Source organism: Vulpes lagopus, chromosome 24, assembly GCF_018345385.1.
Source record: "Vulpes lagopus strain Blue_001 chromosome 24, ASM1834538v1, whole genome shotgun sequence".
Lineage (NCBI taxonomy): Eukaryota > Metazoa > Chordata > Mammalia > Carnivora > Canidae > Vulpes > Vulpes lagopus.
The window spans coordinates 45,823,770-45,849,802 of record NC_054847.1 but is presented as its reverse complement, the minus strand read 5'-3'; the positions used below and the strand labels follow the sequence as shown (position 1 = coordinate 45,849,802).

Below are 26,033 nucleotides of genomic sequence, written 5' to 3'. Positions count from 1 at the left end.
TACTCCTAACACATTTTCCCCAGTGCTAACATCTAATTATCAGTATACATTTGTTCAAACTGAGAGGACAGCATTGGAACACTGCTACTAACCAAACTCCGTATTTCACTTGGATTTCACTAGCTTTTCCATTAATGTCAACATTTAAGTATTTTTTTAAAATACTCAGCCGAAAGGGGAGGGCCTTAAATTTACAATGGTAGTTTATGAACCATTAAAATTATATTCTTGAGAAAATTCTTGCTAATCCATATATCACCTTTGTAAAGATTTTTCTTGACCCAGTGAGGTATGTGAAATATAAGTGACAATGATAATACAGCGACCAAGTAGTTCAAAAATTGTATAGCATTCAATTGAATAACATAGTACTTCTGAAATGTAAGTAAAAGTCACTTGAAGACAAGATGTTAAGTGGTAAACTCTACCTCTAACTATATATAGGTATGATAAAATCGCTAAAATGCATTGTTTCAAGGTTTATTCACTAACATTCAAATGTGAAAAAAGATGCAAGCCACAAACTGGTTTTTATTATAATTGCGTTTTCCCATCTTTTGGTGCACTTTTTACACCATAAGATGGTCTTGTTCGATGACAGAGAAATGTGGTTTAGGGGGAGCAGAATCTCCCATAAAAGAGAATGCTAGCAGTTTTGTTGTGCCTGATGAAGAAGAGGAATGGATGGTTTGCATTAAATTCAATGAGGGGGAGTCTGCTGCGAATACTCACCTCACTCCCACTGCCAGCTGCAGCCTCTGTACCTTGTTCATTTATTTCTATAAAAGACTTATGGAAAACATTGGACAGAAATAAGTTTCCCTCCGTTGACATTCCTGAGAAGTCAGCCGTGCCCTGGTTAAAGGCATCACTCATCCCCATACTCCTCAGGGATGACTTGAGATCATAAGTCTCTTCCAGCCTGAACTTGGGGAGATGCAGCTCCACTTCATACAACTCCATCATGTCTGCGCTGGTCCACTCACTCAGCTTCTCGTAGGTGATGGCCCTTTCCAGCTGCAGATGCACAATGAGGAGGAGAGAGTCAGTGAGAAATATTGGTTGAGTGAGTCCTCAAGGGATTACACAGAGGAATTACCATCACTCCTATTATCCAGGGTAACAAAGCACACACATTTGGAAATTCTTTGTGTCATGAGATTCTTCACACTGTTGACCTACAGAATCTTCGTTTTGCAACACAGTCATTCCCAGGACATGGGAGAATTTGACCTTGATTCAAAATGGCAGTACTTCTGTGCCATCAACTACACACAGAAATGCATCAATGTAAATGTGCATTTAGGTGCTATCTACACTAAAGTATAAACTTTAGAATAAATTATGTGCCAGGGAACAAAAATACATTTGTTATATTAACATGGGAGATGATTCTTTGAAAACAAAATTGGAGATAAAATAAAATGTCTGTATAATCACGACAATATGAAATTAGTAACCATAAACTATGACAAAAAAAAAAAAGCGAAGGAAAAGTAAAAAAAGGAAAATCTCCAAATCTGAATAGTAATGTCTATTTTCAGTCTAGTTTTTGACAGTGTTTTTTCCTATTACATTTAGAAATTTTAAGATAATATATATGAGGTATACATCCATATGCATAAGTATATATAAGAAAAAATATGCTTGATTTTTTTGAGTCACATGTTTGTTTCAAGACACATGCTTTTGCTACTTTGAGAGTTTTCTACACCCGAATATTGCGGTCAGTGACATACTTGTAGATGATATACATAGTAATCTGACAACATATTTAGCTTCCTGCATTCTTAGGAAGAAAGGCTTATCTTATAAGGGTGTGACTCTCATGGTTTAGTGTCCACACTTGGTCTTATTTTTACCAATCTTTCTAGATTTTATGATACAATTTGGAAACTTCTTTTACATTCCAGCAGGGCTGTGGACACTTAGAAGTATAAAGAAAGTGATGTACATGAAAAGTTATACATGGTGCAATGAAAGCCAGGCTGCCTATTGCATGAGAAACTAATGTTCAATTTAAATATACTGATTGCTCAGACACATGGTCTGACCAAAGTTATATCAGACTTCATAGAAATTTGGCTGATAAATAACTTAAATAATACTGGAAGGTAGTACTAATACACACTGTTTCTCCTGAGGACTTAAACAAGACTCTGACTTCCAAAACTTGAAAAAAAATCCATTTTAATTAAATAGAGTCTTGTTTAAAAAATATGTATCTAAAACTAGATTAACGCAAATGATTAAAAAATTAACCTCCAATTAGAGAGGCCCTGGCAGAGGGAGAAGAAAGACCTAGAGTGAGGTCAGCTCTGTGGCTGACAGAGAATATACGTATTTGTTGCTCGTGTGGCTGTTTGTTTAGCTACACAGGGCTAGAGCCTATAGATTACTTAACCTTTCTGAGGAACAGTAATACCAACTTAAAGAGTTTTATAAAGCTTAAATGCCACTGTGAAAGTAAATTCCCTAGGGAGCAAGGTACATTGGTTGTCTTCCTCTACAGGAATCAAAGAACAGACAGGGAGACCAGGTCTTATATTTCTACCCAGAGGGGTAAATACCAGAACTTTCCCAGGAGACAGACTGTACCTGATCCAGCCCATCAACATCTTCTGGCAACAATACAAGCAGGCTGAGGTCATGACTGTCATAGTAGAGTTGAAGGCCTATGGCTTGTGGCTTTTCAATGTGAAAAATGTGGAGCTTTTCTTTCATGGACATCATTAGCACTGGTTTGCTTGTACTCTACAGAAAGTAAGTAGCAAAGTCACTGAGGAAGTGTTTCAGCAAATCCTTAATTTTGTTTTATCATCATTAGTTCCCAGTACTCTGGGACACTGGCAAAATTGGTGATTCTCAACAAACTGCTGAATAAAGTTATTTAGACCTTACTTTCTGGAAACAGAAAATTTGAATTTCAAATTGGCAAGACTTTATCTACCAATCGATAACATTATCAATAAGTGATGTGGAAGTCTCTATTTATAATGCTATTGTGGCAACCCCTGTAAATTATAGCAAGCTGGATCCTACCGAACACTTAAAAAGTATCTAACCTTATGCAAACTATATAAATGTCGATGATTCGAAAACTGAATAAGGGGTATTTCACCTGTTAACATCTGAGAAAGTATTTTGGTGTCATAAACACTGAAATTTATTAAGAGAACAAAAAGACAATAGGCCAGGAAGAAATGTTTGCAAAACACATATCTGATTAAGGACTAGTATCAAAATATATAAAGAGCTTTTAAAAACTCAATGATAATAAAAGAACCCAATTTTATAAATAGGCCAAAGATAAGAACAGATACCTCACCGAAGGAACACATACAGCCTATGAAAAGATGCTCTATCATATGTCATTAGGGAATTGCAAATTAGAACAATGAGATACTACTACAGACCTTCTAGAAAGGCCAAAGTCCAAAACACTGACCATACCAATCACTTGCAAGGATGTGGAGCGACAGGCATTGTCATTCCCCATCAATGGGAAGGCAAAGTGGAAGCCACTTCCGGGAGACAGTTTGGCAGGTTCTTACAAAGCTAAACATAGCATTGCCATGGGATCCAGCAAATGTGCTTCTGAGTATTTACCAAAAGGAGTTAAAAACATATGTCCACACAAAACCTTGCACCCAGATATTTATAGCAGCTTTTTTCATAATTGCCAAATATTGGAAGCAACCAAGATGTCCTTCAGTAGGGTGACTGGCTAAACAAACTGCAATACATCCACACAATGGAATATTATTCGACAGGAGAGTGGATGATCTAGAAAACCATGGCACGACAGGGAGAAAGCTTCAAATACATATCTCTTCGTGGAAGAAGCCAGTCTGGAAAGGCTACATACTATACAATTCCAACTATATGACATACCAGAAAAAAAACAAAACAAGAGACAGTGAAGAGATCAAAGAGACCAAAAGGTTGCCAGATGTTTAGAAGGAGGGATGAACAGAGGGAGTACAGGGTATTTTTTACAGCAGTTAAACTATTCTGTATGCTACCTGGCGTAATGGCGGATACATGACATTATGTGTTAGTCAAAACCCATCGAACTATACAAGACCTAAAGTGAACCCTAACATAAACTGTGGACTTCAGTTAATAAAAATGTATCCATATTGGCTCATTAACTGTAACTAAGGCAAAAGGTTAATAAGGGAAATTATGTGAGGGGAGTTTATAGGAATTCTACTTTCCTCTCAATTTTGCTGCAAACCTAAAAATGCTCTTTACAAATGTCTATTTTTAGTAAAGCCCATGCTCAAACAAAAACAAAACCGTGCAATTCAGATGCTGTAGACATACTGTTTTGTCTATTCTATGTGGAGCTGTTGATCACCAAGTCCCAACCTTCTGCTAATGTAGTGGTCATATGACTAGACCTGTCCATTCAGAATACCTCATGACACAGTGATTTTTCAGGGATGAGCACATGAACGGCACAAAACAGACACCTCCTTGGGAGCATTCTATCAGAGTCAGCAGCAAAGGCTTTATCTACCAGAGTTGTGAAGCTCGAAGGCTCACGACGAGGCAACCATATTCCTGGTCATACAGAGAAATCATATTTTCAGGATTAGAGCATGAAGGCAACTACCAGAGGGACTGGTGACGGTGGGAGTAGAGGTAGAGAGAGATAGAGAAGTGAGATTATGGTTTGAGACTCCCTGGATGTCTTGGTTCATCTTAGTTAGGTGACTAATGCTAATACAATTCCCATTTTCCTGGAGCTGGTGTGCAATGTTATTGTATCACTTGCAACTGAAAATTCCTCGTGGATACACTAAGCTAGGCAACTATCCAGCTCATTTCTGGTTAGCCTATCCCATTGTATGTTTGGTCCGTTCCTATCTTTAGCCCACTGATTGTCTGAGGGCCGCCCATGGCACGCATCCCCAGGATTACCCTGATAGGTCCTTGGCAGCACTGTTTATGTGAGAAGACTGCACCCCACCCCCCAACGACTAAATAGCTTTAACCAATGATGGCTAATCAATTCCTTTCCTAGGAATTTAAAATGAGATCAGACTGGTCTCTAAAACAGAGGCAGCATTGTGAGTAGCTGTGTTCTGTCCTTGCGAAAGGGAAAGAAGAGAAAGTTAGACTTCAGCCTGAGGGAAGAATAAGATGGGAGAAGCAGAGCTGAAAAGATAGAGACTGAATCTTGACCACATCCGACTCCTTGTTTCCACTCAAGTTCTAAGGCCCAGCCACATTCCAGTCCTGGGATTCTCTGCAATCTATCTGTCACCTCTTATTAGTCTCCCTTCTTGCTGTCATCGGTATGTTCCTATCACACAAACAAGCGGGTTGTGTCCTAACATAAAGAGGAAACTTAATGAAAGAGATGAGATTTTTTTCATTTGTATTTCTTTTACTTTTGGAAGGGTAAGAGTTTTGTAGAAGAGAGCATTGGTCTAGTAGAGCAAAAACAGAACTAATAGTGAAGATTTGAGGTTAGAGTTCTGGTAGATGTCTAACTTAGGCATGGCTCCAGTCACTTTACCACCTGAAACAAATAAAATAACCACCTTATCTACTCTGTCATAGTCGTAACAAGGACTAAGTGATAAAATATGTGAATAGCCTATTTTCAGAGAAGAAAAAACAATGGAAGAGGAATTCCCAGGTGGGATGGACCTGGCTTTTAGCTCAGCCATCCCTGGCCTGGTAAGAGCCAGACTTCACAGGAACATATACTCAGCCAGAAGAGTGAATTTCAAACAGAATCTCCTTTATGAAGCCATGTAAAAAGCCATGATGACTATTAAAAAGTTTCTACCTTGTTTATTCTGAAAGGCTTTTCTGTGGTGTCTTGGACTGAGAACTGATGTTCCCAGATTCCTTTAAAGTAAAGAGCGTTCACCAGGACCATTCTGGTCGCAGAATCCACAGCATCATCAGGTAGGAGATTTGGGATTTTTCCTACGAGAACAAAAGGACAGATTGCAAATGGTATAGTTACATCCTAGCAATATGCCACACTTGCAAAAATGATAATTATGAAATACTGCTAAGTGATAATATCTTATATCCACCAATGAGCCACACCAGGAAGTTAGCATTAATAGAATATTACTAACAGGTCCTGTTTAAATTTCATCTACTGTTCCAAACAGTCCTCTTTCAGGACCAGAAGTCAATCCAAGATCTCAAGTTGTATTTAAGTGTCATTCCATCTTTGTGCCTTTGGTTTTTTTTTTTTTTTTTTTTTTTATTGGAGTTCAATTTGCCAACATATAGCATAACACCCAGTGCTCATCCCGCCAAGCGCCCCCCTCATTGCCCATCTTTGTGCCTTTGAATCTGGGACAGTGCTTCATTCCTCCTTTGTCTTTCACGACTATGACACTTTTGAAAAAGTTTGGTAGCATGCCCTTCAATTCTCAGTTCAGATTTGTCTGATGTTTCTCCTCAGTTGTATCTGCCCCCCCCCCCCCGCCACACACACACCAGAAAGATAAGTTAGGCCCTAACTACCAGCTCCTATGAATGTGAATTTATTTGGAAATAAGATCTGCAGATCTAATCAAGTTAAGATGAGATCGTACTGGATTAGGGTAGCTGTAATCCAATAACTGATGTCTTCACAAGAGGAGGAAAATTTGGACATAGGCACACAGAGAGAACAAGACTCTGAAAACACAGACATAGGACAGAAGTAAAGAAGATTATATGTTGACTGAGGCAGAGATTGAAGTGTCCATAAACGAAGGAATGTCAAGGATTGCCAGCAACCACCTGAAGCTAGGAGGGAGGCATGCAACAGTGCCTGTCCTAGAGCATTTAAAGGAAGTATGACCCTGCTAATACCTTGATTTCAGGTTTGCAGCCTCCGGAACTGTGGGAAAATACATTTCTATTGTTTGAAACCATCCAGTTTGTGGTAATTTGTCATGACAGCCCTAAGCAACCAACACAACCACAGGAGCAATGTTGTGCTTCTCAATGAATCATACCAGGAAATATATTATGTTCCTGTTTCCCATTATGGGTGATGTTAACTTTGATGATTTGAATCCCACAGGTTTCTCACTGTAAAATTACAACTTTTACCCTTTATAATTCCTAAGTATCATTTGGGGAGCTACTTTGTGACCACATAAATTTCCCATTTCTCATCAAATTTTTGCCCATCAATTTTCGCATTCATGGCTAATCTTGCCTGGAACAATTATGACTGTGGTGTTTGCCCAATGGTGATTTTTCAGTTTCCACTATTTTTCTACGTTTATTAATTAGAATTCTACTATGAGGAAGAACTTTTTCATATCTTCCTTTTATTTAGGTATTCAATAATTTATATCAATATAGACTCATGGATATTTGCTTTACTCTATGGGTTATGATGTATTATTATCATTGCCTATTTTGTTGCTCAAATCATCCCCAATTTGGTTATTGGAAACCTCCTTGAGGTGGCTCCCATGCCCTTTTGACACGTTCCCAAGTATTTTGAGCACTTCCCTACATTCTGGTACCACAATGTGTCCTAAGGTTTATCTGGTGCTTTCCATATCCCAGACCTAGAATTGGCATTTCTTCCAGAAGCCCTGGTTACTTTTTTGAAGAATGGCTTTTTAGAAATCAAGATGTGGATATTAGCTATGCGCGATATTACTAGAGTGTCATTGCTCAGCAGAGAAAGCTAGGAAATACATATATATTATACACACATCTGTCAATAGTTCTATATCAAATTCTCTTTCTACTTATATATTAAAGATGAGGAAGTCATATTGCTATCTCCTATTTCAATCCAGCACCACGGAGTTCATGCTCACCTTTGCTTTTCCTTATTTGCAATTCCTTTCTTTGTCAGTGAGAAACCTGGACCTTATTATTTCCAATATATTTATTTATCTACTCTATCCTAGAATATACATAAGGTAGTTTCAGACTGGCTAACCCATTCTCCTATGAAAAACAAATTTGATAACTAGGTTACAAGATTTGTGTACAGTTCTCTTTTTAAAGCCTTAGAGTACAAGGTCAAAATATTATTTTTTCTAGAACAAATATTTGTTCAAAAGAATAATTCTGCAACAGGAATGTCAGCCAAGAAAACATGCTATTGAAAGAGAACTTTGAATTTTGAAGAGAAAATACAGATGGGGTAGGCTGATAGGTGAAACCCTGCACACTTGTGTGTGCACACACGCTCCCCGATACCAGAGGGCTACTGAGCAAGTCCAAGTGTTATCCGGGAATTGGAAGCTGACAAATCAAGAGCAATGGAGCTTCTTGGGAAAAGGGGAGTGTCAATGGGATTGAAGTAATTATTCCATTTACAGCAATTATTCTTCCTTGACTGTGATTTAGAATCACCTAAGGATTTAGAAATGCTGATGCCAGAGCCTCACTCCCAGAGATCTGAATTAATTCATCCGGGGTTGGGCTTAAGAATTAGTAAACTTAGTTTCACGAACAGCAAGGACTGAGCGCCACTGGTTTGGAGCCACTTGATCTATTGGCCTTTTATACCTCTCTCTGCATGCCAGCAATGGGTAGCAAACCTATTAGCTTGCAGGTTAGTGCAGTGAGCAAGGATACCCATGTCACAGTGGGTTTAGGATATAATGGGGTAGCTGAACTGCATTTTTTTAGAAAAAGGATTAGATATAACATGTGTAATGAAACTTTTGGAAATAATGAAAAACAACTAAAGTTAAGTCTATTTAACTTCTCTATTTCCCTTTATTTCTACAAATGAAAAGTAGGTAGGGAAAACAATAATACATAAGTGAAATATAATAAAACAACAATTAAATGAAATCCAGAGCTCCAGCTTTCCATTTTTAGTAATTTGCTGGTAAACTGGGTTCAGGTAGGGGTGGGAGAGAAGGAGATTCTTGATTTATAGCCCACTTCTGCGGTGTAAATATTCCCACCATATTGATTTTAAGCTTCCAGCATGAAGTCTCTGAAAGGGGGATTGGAGAGAGATGTGCACATGCAGTAAATGGGCTCCCTTCTACGTCAGCACACACCCTGCCTGCGTAGTCATCACCGGTGCACATCAGAAGCACTGGAGTGGCTTTTTTTTTTTTTAAGTTCTGGCGGCAGCACTTTTAGAGATTCCGGTCGATTTGAGGCATGACTTGGCTATGTCTATTCAAAACAAAACAAAACAAAACAACACCTCCCTCATCTAAGAAACAAACATTTTGATTTTAACAATTAAATTTTAATTTTATTTTATTTCTTTTGAGATTTTATTTATTTGAGAGAGAGAGAGAGAGCATGAGGGGGGGAGGGGGGTGAGAAGGTGGGGGATAGGATGGTGGGCAGAAGGAGTGGGAGAAGCAGGCTCCCAGCTGAGCAGGGAGCCCAATGCAGGGCTCTATCCCAGGACCCTGAGATCATGCCCTGAGCCAAAGGCAAATGCTTAACTGACCAACCCACCCAGGCATCTCTGAATGTGATTTAAATGCTGATGTCAAAACTTTCTGAAACATTTTAGTGTTGTTTTTGGATCTTATTAATGACAGTATATTAAACTTAATTTAAAATTTGATGATTCAACATGGGGAGGCCGTCTACATTATTTTTTTAACTTTATTTTTGCATGGAAGTTTACTTTTTTAAAAGTTCTGTGTAATTTTTAATTACTCTATCATTTGATAGAGTTGTAGATGCAAATAGAGAACATCTCGAGGACTAAGTTTTGCACAGACTTATCTCAAGTTGGTTGCAATCCAAATGATGTTAGTTGTATTGTATTGTTCTCTGGGTTCATATGTTTTCAAAGAAACCAACCTTTTGAACCTAGGCTGTATTAGGACATGTAAAATATAATTATTTTACAAAGAATGTACAAAGTGTAGTTAAATACAACTTTAAAGTAACAGAAAAATTGGACCATGATTTTGCTTACTCTTTAGAGCTAAAGTGCCACCTACTGGCTCACTTATTGCACACACCCTTGGTAGTTTGAGGTCACGAGGACAGTCTTTGAAGATATTCACATTAAATCCTGCTGAGCATAGTTATTAATGTGACACGAGAGTGCCCATTGTGTGCCAAGCACACAATAGATTTCGAGATTACAAACATGTAGATAATAACCTTCCCCAATATCCACTTTTAAGTAGCTTCTACCTGTAAAGAAAACAAACCAGAAAAAAATGTGCAACATATGCCTGACACTATCATTGAGACTTTGACTCTAAATGCCATGTATATCCCAGTAGTGCATATGGCTACTTGAAAGCAGGCCTATTTCAAAGCTTACAGAAAGAAGCTTCTTTCAGGTGATTCAGATGGAATGTAGTCATGCCAAAGAGTTTCTTAGCAACTTTTTCTTAAGGATGTGCAGGACTCTGCCCTGACAAAGTCAAAGTTCCTGAGTAGCTGGTTAATTCCTTACTTTACTTGGTATTGAATAGCCCTCAAACAACTGATATTTGTGTTTAATGTGTAAAGAGAGAATAGAGAAGGATTACAGCTTTCTTCCTCTTTGGAAGATTCCACTTCTAAGACAGAGCCGGCAGGGCCAGCTGGAGCAATGAAGTCATGAGATGTGGGAAATAGGGGCTTCATAGAAGATCCTGTGAAAAATCTAACATGCCCTGGGTTAGATAATTTTGGAGGAACTCTCATTTTGCGAGTAGTATGACAACAGAGGATTTTTCAAAGTGTATCTACCCTATATCTTGACCATAGAGTAGCTGTAATCTGAAGTCTATTCTTTCCTCCATAATTTCAGATTATTAATTCAGCTCTTCCTCAAAAGCAAAACTTCTTTTGTGCTGTCAAGTATGGTGGCCACTAGACACACATGGCTACTTAAACATAAATTAATTAAAAAGAGCTCAAGTTAAAAATTCCATTCCTCAGTCACATTAGCCACATTTAAACTCATCCATAGGCACATGTGGATAATATAGGTGACCATAGCACACTGGGCACGGCAGACTTATGGCACATTTCTATCATTGCAGGAAGATCTCCTGGGCAGCTGTGTGATCTAGATAGATGGATCTGGTCATGTTCCTTGAGGGCCAGTCTGTTCTGGGGCAGCATGGCAAGGACCCTAAGAACTGAGCTTACAGCAGCAGACAATGGCTCTCCTCTAGGCTCTAAAATTAGCTTTGCTTGGTGCATAAATCTTTTCAGAGCCTAGAGGAGGGCCATTGTCTGGTGCTGCATAAGCTCAGCTTCTTCGAAGACAGTAGATCAACTGCTCTTAGCCTTTCTTTCTGTAGGGATCCCCTTCTCTTCCAGTCAACACAACAGTCACTGAGCTAGGAATTTGAGACCTCAGATATAGTTTACTCTCAGACCATTCTTGCAGCCACTTCTGCAATGTTGAATTTGTGTTGTATGTGACAACATACGTTTGCCTGTACAATCCCATTTGGTCTTCCTGCCAATGGAAACAGTACAAGCACTCAGCAAATCCTAGCTGATCTATAATTCTAAAAACAAGCTTGCTTTTGAATGAATCTAAATCAGGTGTAAGTTAAGTAAAACAGTCACTCTTGCCTCACATGTGGCTTTTGAGTCACTAGTTCAATGAAAAAAGAACTGAGAATTCAGGGCTGCCAAGTTCCTCAGTGCATTTCGATAAACATTAACATTCTGAACAACTACAATTAGCAGGCCTGCTGTGTGTTAGTGACTTAAAACTGAAAATCCCATCAGGCAACATCATTGCACTTGAGCCCTTGAGTCTAGTAGGGGAGGCTGCAGCAGCTAACCTCACTAGCAGGGTGATGCATGTCAAAGTAAATTTTCACACCGAGTGCTATGTGAGCAAAAAGGAAGGCAGAAATAAACTATTGGAAGTTCATTAAGATAAAAAGCTTTTGCACAGCGAAGGAAATAATCAACAAAACTAAGAGGCAGCGTATGGAATGGAGGAGAAGATATTTGTAAATGACATATCTGATAAAGGGTTAGTATGCAAAATAAGTTTTAAAAACTTAGAAAACTTAACATCCCCAAAATGAATAATCCGGTTAAGAAATAGGCAGAATAGGCAGAAGAATAATCTGGTTAAGAAATTCATGGCAGAAATAGGCCATGAATACACGTTTTTCCAAAGAAGACATACAAATGGCCAAAAGACACATGAAAAGATGTTCAACATCACTTGGCATCTGGAGGAAAATGCAAATCAAAACTACAATGAGATATTGCCTCATACCTGTCAGAATGGCTAAAATCAACAACACAAGAAACAACAGGGTGGGTGTTGGTGAGGATGTAGAGAAAGAGAAACCCTCTTACACTGTTGGTGGGAAGGCAAACTGGTGCAGTCACTTTGGAAAACAGTATGGAGGTTTCTTAAAAAGTTAAAAATAAAACTACCCTATGACCCAGCAATTACACTATGAGGTATTTACACAAAGATACAAAAACATTAATTCAAAAGGATACATGGATCCCTATGTTTATAGCAGCATTATCAACAATAGCCAAGTTTGGAAACAGCCCAAGTGTCCATCAACTGATAAAGAGATAAAGAAGATTATATATACTCAATGGAATATTGCTTAGTCATAAAAAAGAATGAAATCTTGCCATTTGTAATGATACGGATGGAACTAGAGGATGTTATGCTAAGTGAAATAAGTCAGAGAAAAATGATTTCTTTATACCAGATGATTTCACTCATATGTGGAATTTAAGAACAAAACAAATGATCATAGGGGAAAAAAAGAGAGAGCAAACCAAGAAACAGACTGTTAACTACAGAGAAAAAAACAAACGGATGGTTACCAGGGGGGAGGTGGGTGGGTGGGTGGGTGGGTGGGGGATGGGTAAAATAGGTGATGGGAATTAAGGAGGGCACTTGTGATGAGTACCAGGTGTCCTATAGAAGTACTGAATCACTAAATTTTATACCTGAAACTAATATTGCACTACATGTTAACTAAGTAGAATTTAAAGAAAAAATAAAAGCATTAAAATTAAAATTAAAAAATTAGGGATGCCTGGGTGGCTCAGTAGTTGAGCGAATGCCTTCGGCTCAGGGCGTGATCCTAAGATCTGGGATCGAGTCCCACATCGGGCTCCTTGCAGGAAGCTGGCTTCTCCCTCTGCTTGTGTGTCTGCCTCTCTCTCTGTGTGTGTGTCTCTCATGAACAAATAAATCAAATCTTTTTCAAAAATTAAAGACGTTTATGTTGGCAAATCAAACTTCAAAAAGAAAATAAATTAAAAAAAATTAAATAGAACACTCACCTTTTAGGTTAGCACGTGGCTACCCAGTTAAAAACTACATCTTATTGATCTTTATGACAGCAAGTCTGGGTGACCAGCTATATCCTGGTTTGCCTGGGCCTGAGAGGCCTTTCGGTGCTAAATCCAGGAAAGTCTCAGGCAAATCAGAACAGGAACATAAAGCCATGTAACTGAGTTTGGGATATGAGTGCAACTGATGTGTGAAACTTTCAGGTCATCTCCTTAAAAAGCAAAGAAATTTTCCTTTCCCCATTTCCTGGTGGCTGTTAAATGACAAAAGCAAGAATCATCTTAGATTTAAATATGAAAGCCAGGTTTTGAGGGTGGCGCAGCTGACGCTCCAGTCTGGGTCTCCAGATCACCTCAGGAAACAGAATACTTATCTATCTGCCTTTTGACTATTAGGTGAAAGAATAATAAGCTTCTAGTTATCATTAAGCCACTGTATTCCAGGTCTCTCAGCTGCAGCAGCTTAGCCCACTACTCTAATATGACCTAATTTTGAAAATTACTTCAGATTACATCTAATGCCACAATTTTGTTGTTAATTACTAGCTATTTTTCCTTAGAAAACACAAATGTAGCAGTATGTCAACTTTCCCCCTTGCATTTTCCTGCTTTTTGTCCCTGGGCTCCTCTTTGGAATTATTGGGATATGATAATTTTCTTGTCCACTTAGTAAAGTGGGTATCTTGACATGTATGTTTTAGATACGGCCGATTGGGAAAGCTGTGGATCTGAAAATCATGGGCATGGATAGAAAGAAATATTCTGAATATTTAAAATGTGTCCATAGTTCTAGTTAAGAAATACACATACTTCCACACAATGCAAGTTCAAAAAAATACAACAATGCTCAGCAAAGACCCTCTGCCGGAGGGTGAAAGCTTACCCTCCGTCTGGCTTTCAACCCAAGAATTGATCTCCTTTCGAATTTGTCCAGAAGCTCCCACAAAGTTAACAGACTGTGGTTCTGCACCAAAGTATTCTTTCATGTCTTCTAAGTATTTCTGGAAGATAGAGGTAAAAATCTCCTTTTGTAGAGTTTGTCCGAAACTGGGAAATCCAGCCTATCGAAGGACAGTTGCAAACCCTCACCCTGTTGTCCCCTTCTGTCTTTCCATACTCTGTTTTTGGTCAAAAACTAAGGGCTCCCCTCTTTAAAGTTAGCTGGACACTGACTAGCCATGTAGAAGTCCAGGTGTGAAGGAAGGCCTGCCTCCCATAGTTCTGGGGGCTTCTATACCCTCGCCTATTTTTTTTTAAGTAGGCTCTACACCCAATGTGGAACCCAACGAAGGGCTTGAAGTCACAACCCTGAGACCATGACTCAGATGCTTAACCAACTGAGCCATCAAGGTGCCCCAACCCTTTCCTATTTTTATTCATGCCTGTGGAATGGGGCTGGAATGAAAATGAAGAGAACTCTAGGAATCTCAGGACTGACTCCAGTGACTAAGACATATTAGCAGTTGCACTTGGCTTTCTGCAGCAGAGCAGGAACCAACGTGAAGCCTGTAGTTCTGGCAGCTGCCTGCTATGGACTCTAGTGCCCAAGAACCTGTGGAGGTCCCCTGTGGAAAACTGTAGATTGCTAAGCATGGCCAAAGGTTCAGAAGCCTGTCTGAGGGAAGAAAGCTGACATCATCCTCGCAACCCTTTGATGTCCAGCCTGGTGGCAATCATCATAAGCAGGCTGTAGGGTTGTTGCTATGAGGGCACTGCCATGAGAGCATAATTTATTTCTCAGGACTGCTGTCCTTCATACTCCTTCAGTTTATTACTCTATGGAGGAATTGTGTGCAATAAAAAGTGTGAGTTAATTTAGCCTCCAGGCAGCAGTTTGAAGATTAGGAAGTCTAAATTCTATAGAAATTATCACCTAGTAAGAAAGGAAAGCTTAGAGATTTACAAGGCATCATTCCCTGTCTCAACTCAGCGGTTCTGATCAACCTCTCCAAGCACATCCAGAGCTTGTGAACATTTTAAAAGACGTATCATTTTGTATTTATGCATCCTTCTCATCTCTAAGTACCCACCCCACTCAAATACCTCCTACTTCTGGACCAAACTCAAATGCACGAGACTACCAGTAACAGAAATGTCTTTAAGTCCTCGTCTGGATGCTCTTCTGTCTTTAGTAATAACAAAGCCCAAGTCCTTAACTCCCCAGAATTCACTGGCTATGGGCAGGGACAGTACTGCTTGTTATCACAAAAAAGCTTTATCTTTTCTATTGCTCCCCCTCTACCCTATGCAATTTCCTTGCTCTTTGCTCACTGGGCCAAAGGATGTGATGGACTAACATGAAGGAAGTCAATGCTTGGCCTGGTTCAGGGTTGACCACTCTGAGGAGCCCTTGAATCTAAACTGAGGACAAAAGCATGGTCTGCATTGTGGGGTCTCAACCATCTGAGAAGGGGAGAAGTTGATTTTATTCCATGTTAAGAGTCTTTCGTAAAGTCTCTAAAGTTATGCTGTGACATGACTTGTCTGATCTCAAAGTCAGCTTTGCACTTGAGGACTTGAGTCTCTTGCCTCACTCCTAGGACCAGCACCACCTTCTGCTCCTGCAGATTGACCCTACTAAGTTACTTGGCATCTTTTGCTCCATTTCCTGTGAAACACATGCTAACCTACACAACCCACATTTCTATGCATGTTCATCTGCTGAGGTGCACCCCTTCATTCTGAGCATAATGATCTGCTCACTAGATCTGGTTTGAGACCCATTATTGGTTTCCTCTACAACTAGACACGTATTGGTGGTCTATAGGATTGTTTACCAGTAAAGCCGACCACGTCCATTAACATTATCCTGGGATCAGTAGAGAAATGTACAGAGTTTCCTGATTGGTCTCACATGGCTCTTTCTTTCCCACCAGCTTAAAACAACATATTTGCACTTACAGTGTGAAATGGGTAAGTTTTCTCTCCATATAGCCTGTTGGCTGTTTTAAGGATGTAAGATGTGCTGGGATTGTTGATTTCTGAGATAAGAGTCTGGAAGTGAGAATGTATTTCTTCAACCTTGCCCAAACTGAATTCCTTTAAAAGAAAAGGCATTAGTCAAATAGTCAAATTAAAACATTGAACAAGAACTATGTATATATGAACACCCTATACCTAAATGATTTGGTGTACTGCAAACAAAAGCTGAAATCAATTTATGGTGGACAAAAAATGTTTTCTTCAGTGATAGCAGGGCAAGACTTTAAATGTTGCTGGGGCATCGTTTTCTTCACATTTAGTTTGAAAAAGCAAGAACAGATTAGAAGGTGGGGAAGTTTTGAAGGGGAAGAAAAGATGGAGATAGAGAAAGGGAATGAATACAACACCCCTTCCAAAAAAGTGTACAAATTTTTGTATTTTTGAAAATGTTCCATAATTTTATGATATTTTTCTAAGAAAAGTTCCCTATCAAAAGTTGCTTAAAATAGCCACTAAAATACATGTGCTGCAAGTGTTTTCTGCTTAATTATCAAATGTATATTAAAAATAAGACATACCATCTTTCTTTTCTTTTCACTTTCAGGACAAGATTTGAGGTCCTTGTCTCTGCTAAAGTGAAGCACCTGTCATTTCAATAAAAAGGCAATAAGTGAACATGCTTTGTGAATACATAATTATATGAAATACTTATCAGCAAATACAAGGCAGTCATACCCATCACTACAGAACGTATAATTAATTAACTAGGGGGTCTCTGATTTCACTTAAATGATGTGTTAACTGAATGGATGGAGTAAGTCAACAACAGCTTTTAAATAAATTTTTTAAACTCCTGTTTAAATAGCTGGTGTCTTTATTCTTATTCTCTTTATAGGACATTTAAGATGATGTTGGGAAGATCCTTAGAGGTAAAAATCTTGTATTCCATGTTTTATTTTTTTCTCTAAAGTTCTTTTGAAAACTAGATGTCCAACTGAGAGATTCATTTAGACAATTTAAGCGTAAGCCACTGTTGCCCCAATTATCTAGAGAATTTGGGGATTTTAGTCATTTATTCTAGTTAAGTGTTTGTTCTCATTGTCTACCCCACTTGGCAATTATAGACACAGTCTCTGTGGTCACCCCAGCATTTCATTTGAAAGTTAACTAGAAGGTTGTGGACATCCTTGCTTTCCCTGACTTGTACAACAGTAGAAAAATAAGGTGATTATTCCATCTCCCACAGCCTGGACCCAGCTCACAATAAGGAAAAAACTCTAGTTTACCAAAGGTTGTGCTGACACATAGTGATGGGGTGCTTGAGTGACTCAGTCTCAATTACAATTCGATGTTGTTGATATATAAATAGTATTTAAATAAAGCAAGGCCAAGAAACACACAGCAATATATTTATATGAAGTTGACCTAAATTGGAATCCATCTAAGATTGTCTATCTTAGTAATAAACAATTATTAACTAGTGGTGAACCAGGATTTGCTGTGAACCAGGATTTTGTTGTTGTTGTAAACTACGCAATATCTTGTGAACTAAAAGAGTAAGGATGACATCCTAGGCCCAAACTGACAAAATATATATTCTTCCTATTTCTTTTTTTTTTTTTTCTTCCTATTTCATTCAGAATTACTGGCTGTACCTTTTTCTGTATTTGGCCCTGAGGGCGCCACCTTGAGTGGAAATTCTATCACTTGGCCTTTTGATTATTGCATGACTTAGGGCTGGATTTGCTCTTTTCTATTTCTGTTTTAAAAACTGACACATATATTTATGTTTGCGCACATGCACACATATACACGTGGCTTTTTTAATTATGTTTTTGCTATCCTTGGCTATACTTGGGTGCACACATGCACACACACACAATGCTTTGAAGATGCTTACAGCAAATCAATAATTACTTATACAATACTATTGTTTTGTTATTTTAATGCTCTCAATGGACTCTTTACATTCATTCAAACAACCAGGGATTGAGCACAGAAACAACCAAACAAAACAGAAAAGGCTTGATTGGTTAGAAAATCACTTGATTTTTCTATTTGTGTCTCCAAGAAAATCCTTCTGAGATTGGAAAGATGATGACTAATTCTATTGTTTAAAGTATGCGCCATTCAAAAATGATACGGTATCACTCAAATGTATAATTTAAGAAACAAAACAAATAAACAAAGCAAAAAGAGACAAACAAAAAACCAGGCTCTTGACTACAGAGAACAGAGGGTTACCAGACAGGAGGTGGGTGGGAGGGTGGGGGAAATAGATGAAGGAGATTAAGAGCTCACTTGTCATGATGAGCACTGAGTAATGTACAGAACTGTTGAGTCACTATACTGTACACCTACAACTAATATAACACTGTAGGGTAGCTTCACTGGAATTAAAATTTAAAAATAAAGTATGAGCCATTTCTTCTTGAAATATATTAATAATCAAAATAAAATTGTTTTTGGTGTTGAATCAAACTTGGTAACCTTATCATTTGATCTTGCTAGGGAACACGAGCTCTTACATGGTTTTTCAAGCAGCAATTTTCCAGGTGATTCTCTTTCCCAGACTTCTTTTTACATCCTAAAATAATATGTTTAAGAGTATCCTTTATTTTGAAGGAGATGGCTATAAAATGTAAGCTATTTGGACTTCAGGAAGCAAATGACGATGAAAATTAAAGAAACACTGTTTACAGGCCACAAAGAATGCTTGCCCTCTTCTGCTCACCTGGGCCATTTGGGCTGCAGTGGTACTTCCGGTGCCCAAATATACCATGGCCAATGAGGTCGAGATGCCCCAGGGAGAAAAGAAAATATTTTTGCCCTCAGCTGATTCAGCTAGCTTTTTGCTAAAGTCCAGGGCAAATTGGTTGATTGATTTTGCTAGAGAGTCCATTGGGAAAACCTAAGAAAAATAAAGCAGAGATGGAAAACTTGTTAATAATCCTTTCCATTTATTTTACTTTTATATTTTACTGTTGGCTGACACAATTATCTTCTTCAATCACTCCTTCTTGAAATGACAAAAATATATATCTAATTTGATTTTATATAGTATATTTAATGTATATACTTTCATCCATTTTATACGCATGCATTTCCATTTATTCTTACACGGATACCTATTCATAACAACCAAATGGGCTGGAGGAAACTTTCATACCAACAGTATTAATTTACATATTAGAAAACTGAAATCCAGAGAGTTTAAGAGAATTGCTCAAATTTTCGTGCTAAGGTGCAGAAGACAACAATTGGGGGCTGGTTAGTTGGCAGCTCCTTGTTGAGAAAAGCACAATAACAATGGCAATGGAAGCAGGTTTTCACACTGTCAGGCTTGAGCTGCTTTTCAATGCACAACTTGACTATTGACTTTACACAGTAGTTGAGAAATTGTTAGACATATTTTCAAGACACTTTATGTTTTTTCTCACTTATCAATCATTCATATTTTTATACTTTTGAACCTTATTTATTCATTCTTGCCTTTAGATATGCTCTTCTCATTTCCGAGAGTGCTCTGCTCCTCCTTTACTCTATTGGAATCCAATTCTGTTCAAGTTTCTCTTTTTTCTTTAGAAGCTTTTCCTGATCTCCGTGTGCATAGAAGCTAAGTCCCACAACATCATTTCTGCCCCTTGCTTGACATCTATCCCACTGGTACTTCTGTCTTCATATATTTATGTTTTTCCAACTCCAGGTAAGTTCCTTGAGAGTAAAATTGTCTATTTCTCCAACCACACCTCACTCAGGACTTTACACAAAATGTGTGCATATAAATTCTTGTTTATTATTTCTTTACAATGTTCATTATTTGGGCTTTAGCCGCCTTTTTTTATTCATTTAAACTTGAAACCATACAGTATAGTGGGAAATGCTCATAGAGAAGTAGGGAGATCAAGGCTCTTTGCCTTTACTCCCACTCACTTGAGTCCCTCTGAAACTGGTCTTCTTGAACAAAATATCTCAGTTTTTCTCATTAAAAAAAAAAATATGTTACCTAGAACTTCATCTTATACTGGCATTACCTGACCCTTAGAACTTTAGAAAGGCCAAGAGTTCTCTCTAGTCAAATAGTTGAATCAAGGGAGAGCCATATGTAAGCCAAGTTTTGATTTCATCATGAATTATATTAACAGTGATCCTGCTAAAATCCCTCCTAAACATAGGCTTAAACCTAGTCAAAGAACTTTCCAGCCTCTAAATCCTGCTTCAGCCATAGTTCCTACCTATTATTAAAGATGATGATAATCCTAGGCTAGAATTACTTGACTAAAGAAGAAACAACTCTGGTTTTGTAGTAAATCTACACCCTTTCAAAATGTTCGAAACTTGCCAGTACATATTTTTTCTTAATAGATCCAGTGACATCTTGGAAATAACCTCCTTAATCTCTTTTCAGCTATATTCATTCAACAATGTGTTGTTTATTGCCTATATATTAAGTTTTATCTCTTTAGAACTCATGAATCACATTCATATGGAAAATGCTTGGCTCCTCGAAACCATACTAACCATGAAGGGAGGAAAAAGTAAAATCTTAGGGCCTGAGATTTTTATCTTTCTAACCATAGGTAGAATATAATAAATTCCTGAAAACAATACTTTTATCTAATGAAAGAGCTCATTTCTTGTAGAAAGCTAATACCCAGTTATGTTCAGCTTCATTAATTCTCTTGTTAATATCATAATTAATATATAAGATATTGCCCAGAAAATAAAGGAACAATCCCTGTCATTTTTTTCTTACAAAAAATATATAGACATGATAATCCATTAGTAAAAGTTAACCTAAGTGTGAAATGTGCTTTCTGAAGAATGCAGAATTTTAGGATGATTTTTTTAAAGATTTTATTTATTTATTCATGAGAGACAGAGAGGGAGAGAGAGAGAGAGAGGTAGAGGCACAGGCAGAGGGAGAAGCAGGCTCCATGTGGGGAGCCCCAGATGGGACTCAATCCTGGGTCTCCAGGATCATGCCCTGGGCTGAAGGCAGGTGTTAAACCACTGAACCACCCAGGCTGCCCTAGGATGAATTTTTATAAGAATTAATTAATCCATACAAGGGTTAGACAATGATTTTTTTTCAGAGATTATAAACATTTAGATCAGAAACCTACTATGCCATTTTCAAAAAAAAGTTTTCTTTGCAGTTTTCAGGAGTTATAGATGTTTCAGCTTATATATATATATATATATATATATATATATATATATATATATGCAATATGTATGTAAAGTATGTAAAATTTCAATCTCTCAAGGGCTTAGGGGAAAAGCTGGAGAATTATGAAAGTAATAAAAGGATTGTGTCATTCATCAAAACGTCCCATCATACACATAATCCCAAAGAACCTTGGAGTCCCCTTTAGTCCAATTGCTTTGTTCTATCTACTAGGAAACTAAGGCCCAGAGAGCTTACACGTGCTGCCCAATGTGTACAGCCAGCTAAGAGCAAAGTTACTGCTGCAATCCCATTCTCTGGGCTCTGAATACGATTGCTTTTGTCATTGCATCTCATTGTCTTCAAGATTTTAATGGTAAAAGGGAAGGACTGGGTGAGGAAAGAAGGTGAACAAGAGGAAGAAGAAAGGAGGGAAAATGGTGAGGAGGAGGAGGAAGTGGGAAGGATACTCGCCCCTTTTTCCATAAAAGGATACCCAAGGTTCCTTGACTGCCCAACAAGACTACACTGCCCACTTTGCGGAGCTGTGCCTTCCAGAGGATGACATCTCTCCTCAGCACTTCTACATTTACCCAAAGCCATTTTCTGAGGGAAGCAATAGTTTGGGGTCTTTAACATTGAGCACATAGTGGAAGGCTGGGGCTGAGGCTACTTGATGGAAGAGAAGAAAGCTACCAGCCCAGGGAATGGTGGCCAGTATGGGATGTGAAGTGGGGACAGAAGAGAACCAAACCATTAATTCTACTCATTAATGACTGGGACCAATTCATATTGCCAAGCCTGTTCTCCTGAAGGGTTAGAATGGGTTGGGCTCAATTATTCTAAGAATACTCTATTTCTCTTTGCCTATGTTGGCAGACACAGAGGTGGCCAATCTAAAAATGTGACAAGAGGAGATTCCATTCACGGCCTCACAATTCCTGGTGAAACCATTTCTCTACCTCCTTTTAAATGAATGCTCTCTCTCTTTGCCCTCTTTCTCATACAAACTTGGAACCAGTCCGGGGTTAAATCCATCTGACTTGCATAGAATTCTCAGGAGGATGAAACTTTATCAATATTTCTGTTTTCGGAGTCTTGATCATTTGTTACTCAGGTAGGCACTTCAGTATAAAAGGAAAACATAAACATTTTGAAACAAAGAAATGCGTACAATACCTTGTTTTCTTCTGCTGGAGCAGAATTGGCAAGTGGTTCGTTCAGTAAGCGATTGTGGCTGAGTTAAGTAACTTCTAACTGTAGAAATATCTTTAAAAATCCTAGCTCCTCCCTTTTCTTAGCTCCACCCTCTGACTCACTTTTACAAGCCCTTACACTCTTCCTTTCAGGCCTGGCTTGGCCAGGAACTCAAATAGAAAGACAGAGATAAACAGTTAAGGTTTTGCCTGAATGACTTAATTACCCACACTTTCCATGTCTGTCTGCATGTGGAGACCTGAACTCTGACAAATTGTAACTCACACTTTCCTTGCTTGCTCTCTTCTCTAGTCTGCCAGTTGGCAGCAGTTATAGTAGTTTCCCCAGTTGCCTTCCTTAAAAAAAAAAAAAAAAAAGCTCCAAATTAGTGGAATAATAATGGGCAGTAAATTGGAAAATATGAAGTGAAATATTTGCAGTTAAACTGTTAAAGCCACTCTAAAGGGGCACCTGGGTAGTTCAGTGGGTTAAGCATCTGCCTCCGGCTCAGGTCATGATCTCAGGGTCCTGGGATCAAGCCCTGAGTCTGGCTCCCTGCTCAACAGGGAATCTGCTTCTCCCTCTCTCTCTTTCTCTGCCCCTCCCCTCTGCTCATGTTCTCTCTCTCTTTTTCAAATAAATAAAATCTTAAAAATAAAATAAAGTTGCTCTTCAGGTGCCATGTGCAAGAGGCATCCAACAAATGTTGGTGCTCTTCTCCCTTGATGGGTTGATGCAGAACCCAGGCACAATTCTAACCAGTCCCATATCCAGTCTCCCACCCCAGCGACAAAGGGTCTGGATCAATGTTTTAGGGACACTGTGTCGGATGCTGGTTCATCATTTTTAAATTTTCTTTTATTTCTTCCTATGAATGTTCCTTCACTCCTTCATAGTTATTGGGCAGGAAAAACAACAGTTACCATTTTATCTTCTACCACTGAATACCTGTCCATGGTGGGGTTGTAAGGGGATCAGAGAGAGGAATGGGACTGAGGATAATTCAGAGGGATCAAGGGAAAGAAGGAGCCTCTCTACTTATCAAAGATTTGGAATGTTCTTCATACACTTTGCACTTTCCTTTCACTGGTAAACTGGCTCAGAAAACATTTGAATGTTAGTGGGGACCCCAGGGCACAGTTTTTCTCTTGACCTCACTAGGGAATGTGACCTGTGTTAGAAATTCCATCGCACCTGCCTAATGTGGGCCAAGTAGATAATTATATCTATGGGTGCCTCCAGACTCTAACATGGAGGCTGTAGATAGAGAGGCTTCATCTCACCAGGCAGCAGTTCACCCGAGAGTGACCCGGGCTATATCAATGCACAGAGATGTGCTCTAGTTATTCATGTTGCATTAAATGCATCAACACAGGAACTGCCAAACCAGCCAAGAAGTTCTTTCATCTTCTCTAAAGTCACAAACTAAGTTTTACTCATTTGTTTCCCCCAAACCTTCTCCAGATTCCTTTCCCACTTACCCCAATTAAAAATAGTATCCTGGGGGGACACGTGGGTGGCTCAGTGGTTCAGAGTCTGCCTTTTGCTCAGTTTGTGATCCTGGGGTCCTGCTTCTCCCTCTGCCTATGTCTCTGCCTCTCTCTGTGTGTCTCTGATGAATAAATAAATAAAATCCTTAAAAAATAAAAATTAAAATAGTATCCTAAGCTAACAATGTAATATTATCAACACAATTTTGTTTGTTGTTATTTATGACCTGCCTATGTATATGTGGTAATCCATACAGACATTACTAATGGGGCTTTAAGGATAGGAACTATATGAATGGGGAAGAGCAGTGGGAGGGATAGTTTTTGCTTCAGCCTTTTAATGCTATTGTTGTTTAGACCACATGAGTTTATTAGGTATTCCAAAAATTTCCAAAACAGAGAGAACCCCAGATGCATCAATATTATTCTAACAGGAATCCAGAAGAAGAGCATGAATTGAATGGACAGAGACAATGAGTAGATAATAGTTGTCCTATTTGGTTTGAGTTGCTATAGAGAATACCAAAGACTGGGTGGCTAAAACAACAAACATTTTTTCATAGCTCTAGAGAAATCTGAGATCAGGGTGCCAGAATGGATGAGTTTTGCATAAGGTCCCCTCTTCTCAGGTCACAGAAGGCTGCCTCTCTCTGTGTCCTTATATGGTGGAGAGAGGAAGCTCTGATCCCTTCATCTCATCACATCAGGAATTAGGGCTTTAACATTTACGTGGAGGTGAGGGGCTACGAACATTCAGTCCACAGCAATGGCTGAGAGTTTCCTAGAACTGAAGCAAGATACACATTTCCAGATGGAAAAAAATATCTGATGAACAAGATAGATTTTGAGGAACAATTAAAAAATATACTTAATGCAAGGAAATATCAAGAACACCATGAAGAAAAAAAAGTGAAAACTACAAGGAGCAACAATTATCTTGACATAAATTTTCCTATTAGCCACTTTGGTGCCAGAAGACTGTAAGAATCATACCTCTAGAGTGTTAAAGAGTGCTCTGAATCTAGAATTCCACACCCATCTTCTAAGTCCATTATGAGCGTGAGACATATAGATACCCAATGAGGCACGATGATTCCAAAAGCTACTACCTGTTGAATTGCTTAATTATTGAAGAGCATAGAAAAATGAATCTAAATGTAAGAGAATGAAAGAAGTAAGAACTCTTAATTTTTAAGAATGTCTAATTTGGAGGAAGCAAACCACGATGCAAGCCTGAAGGACTCATTTTTTAAATAATTTCCAGGGATTCTATGTTTGACCAGCTGACTGGGAGACAGTTTTACTTCTGACAAAGATAATAAATATCAGCACTAGTACTAATTAAACACCGTACATACTCAGCATTCTCCGAATTGCTTATGATGTGTAAATTCATTTAACCATCATGGCAACCTCATGAGAAAAGCATTGGTTTTTCTAGTTTACACCAAAAGAAAATTGAATCATAAAGAAGCACCATTCCTGGCCCATGGTTAGATGACTCATAAGTGCTAGCACTGAGATTTAGGGACTGACTGTCAAGGGCCTGGAGTTACTTGTTTAGCCACCATGTTCCAGTGGGTCATCGTCTCTGCCTTGTGTCACGGGGAAGGTGCTTCCTGGGAGACACTCTCAGAGTCCAGCCGCACTCCCGCAGCCAGGCTCTGTAGCTAGCTCGGATACCCCAAACCAGATCTGTCTTCATTCTTGTGACTTAAGCGATGATCTGCTCTGTCTCTGATCCACTCAAAAGCATTCTGTGCTATTTGAAGCAAACACCTCTAAAGGAAGACATTTGTGGTTCCCCTCTGACTTTTTTTTAAATAAAGATTTTATTTACTTATTCATGAGAGACACAAAGAGAGGCAGAGACACAGGCAGAGGGAGAAGCAGACACCCTTTGGAGAGCCCAATGAAGGACTTGATCCCAGGACCCCAGAATCATGACCTGAGCCAAAGGCAAATGCTCAACCACTGGGCCACCCAGGCGTCCCTCCCACTTACTCGTATACCCAGCCCATCTCCTCTTC

The 26,033-nt window shown here is 38.7% G+C and overlaps 1 protein-coding gene across 1 annotated transcript; it reads right to left on the bottom strand.

Annotated features, from left to right (window-relative positions):
* Positions 1 to 511: 511 nt before the first annotated feature.
* SERPINB10 (serpin family B member 10) lies at positions 512 to 22,557 on the bottom strand. The gene is made up of 8 exons (XM_041739731.1): positions 22,496 to 22,557; positions 18,881 to 19,057; positions 16,725 to 16,790; positions 16,126 to 16,263; positions 14,108 to 14,225; positions 5,807 to 5,949; positions 2,599 to 2,754; positions 512 to 1,017 (listed from the first exon to the last, which is right to left on the bottom strand). The coding sequence occupies exons 2-8, from the start codon at positions 19,046 to 19,048 to the stop codon at positions 613 to 615; spliced, it is 1,194 nt and encodes a 397-aa protein (XP_041595665.1). The 5' UTR covers positions 19,049 to 19,057; positions 22,496 to 22,557; the 3' UTR covers positions 512 to 612.
* Between the last annotated feature and the right edge of the window lie 3,476 nt (positions 22,558 to 26,033).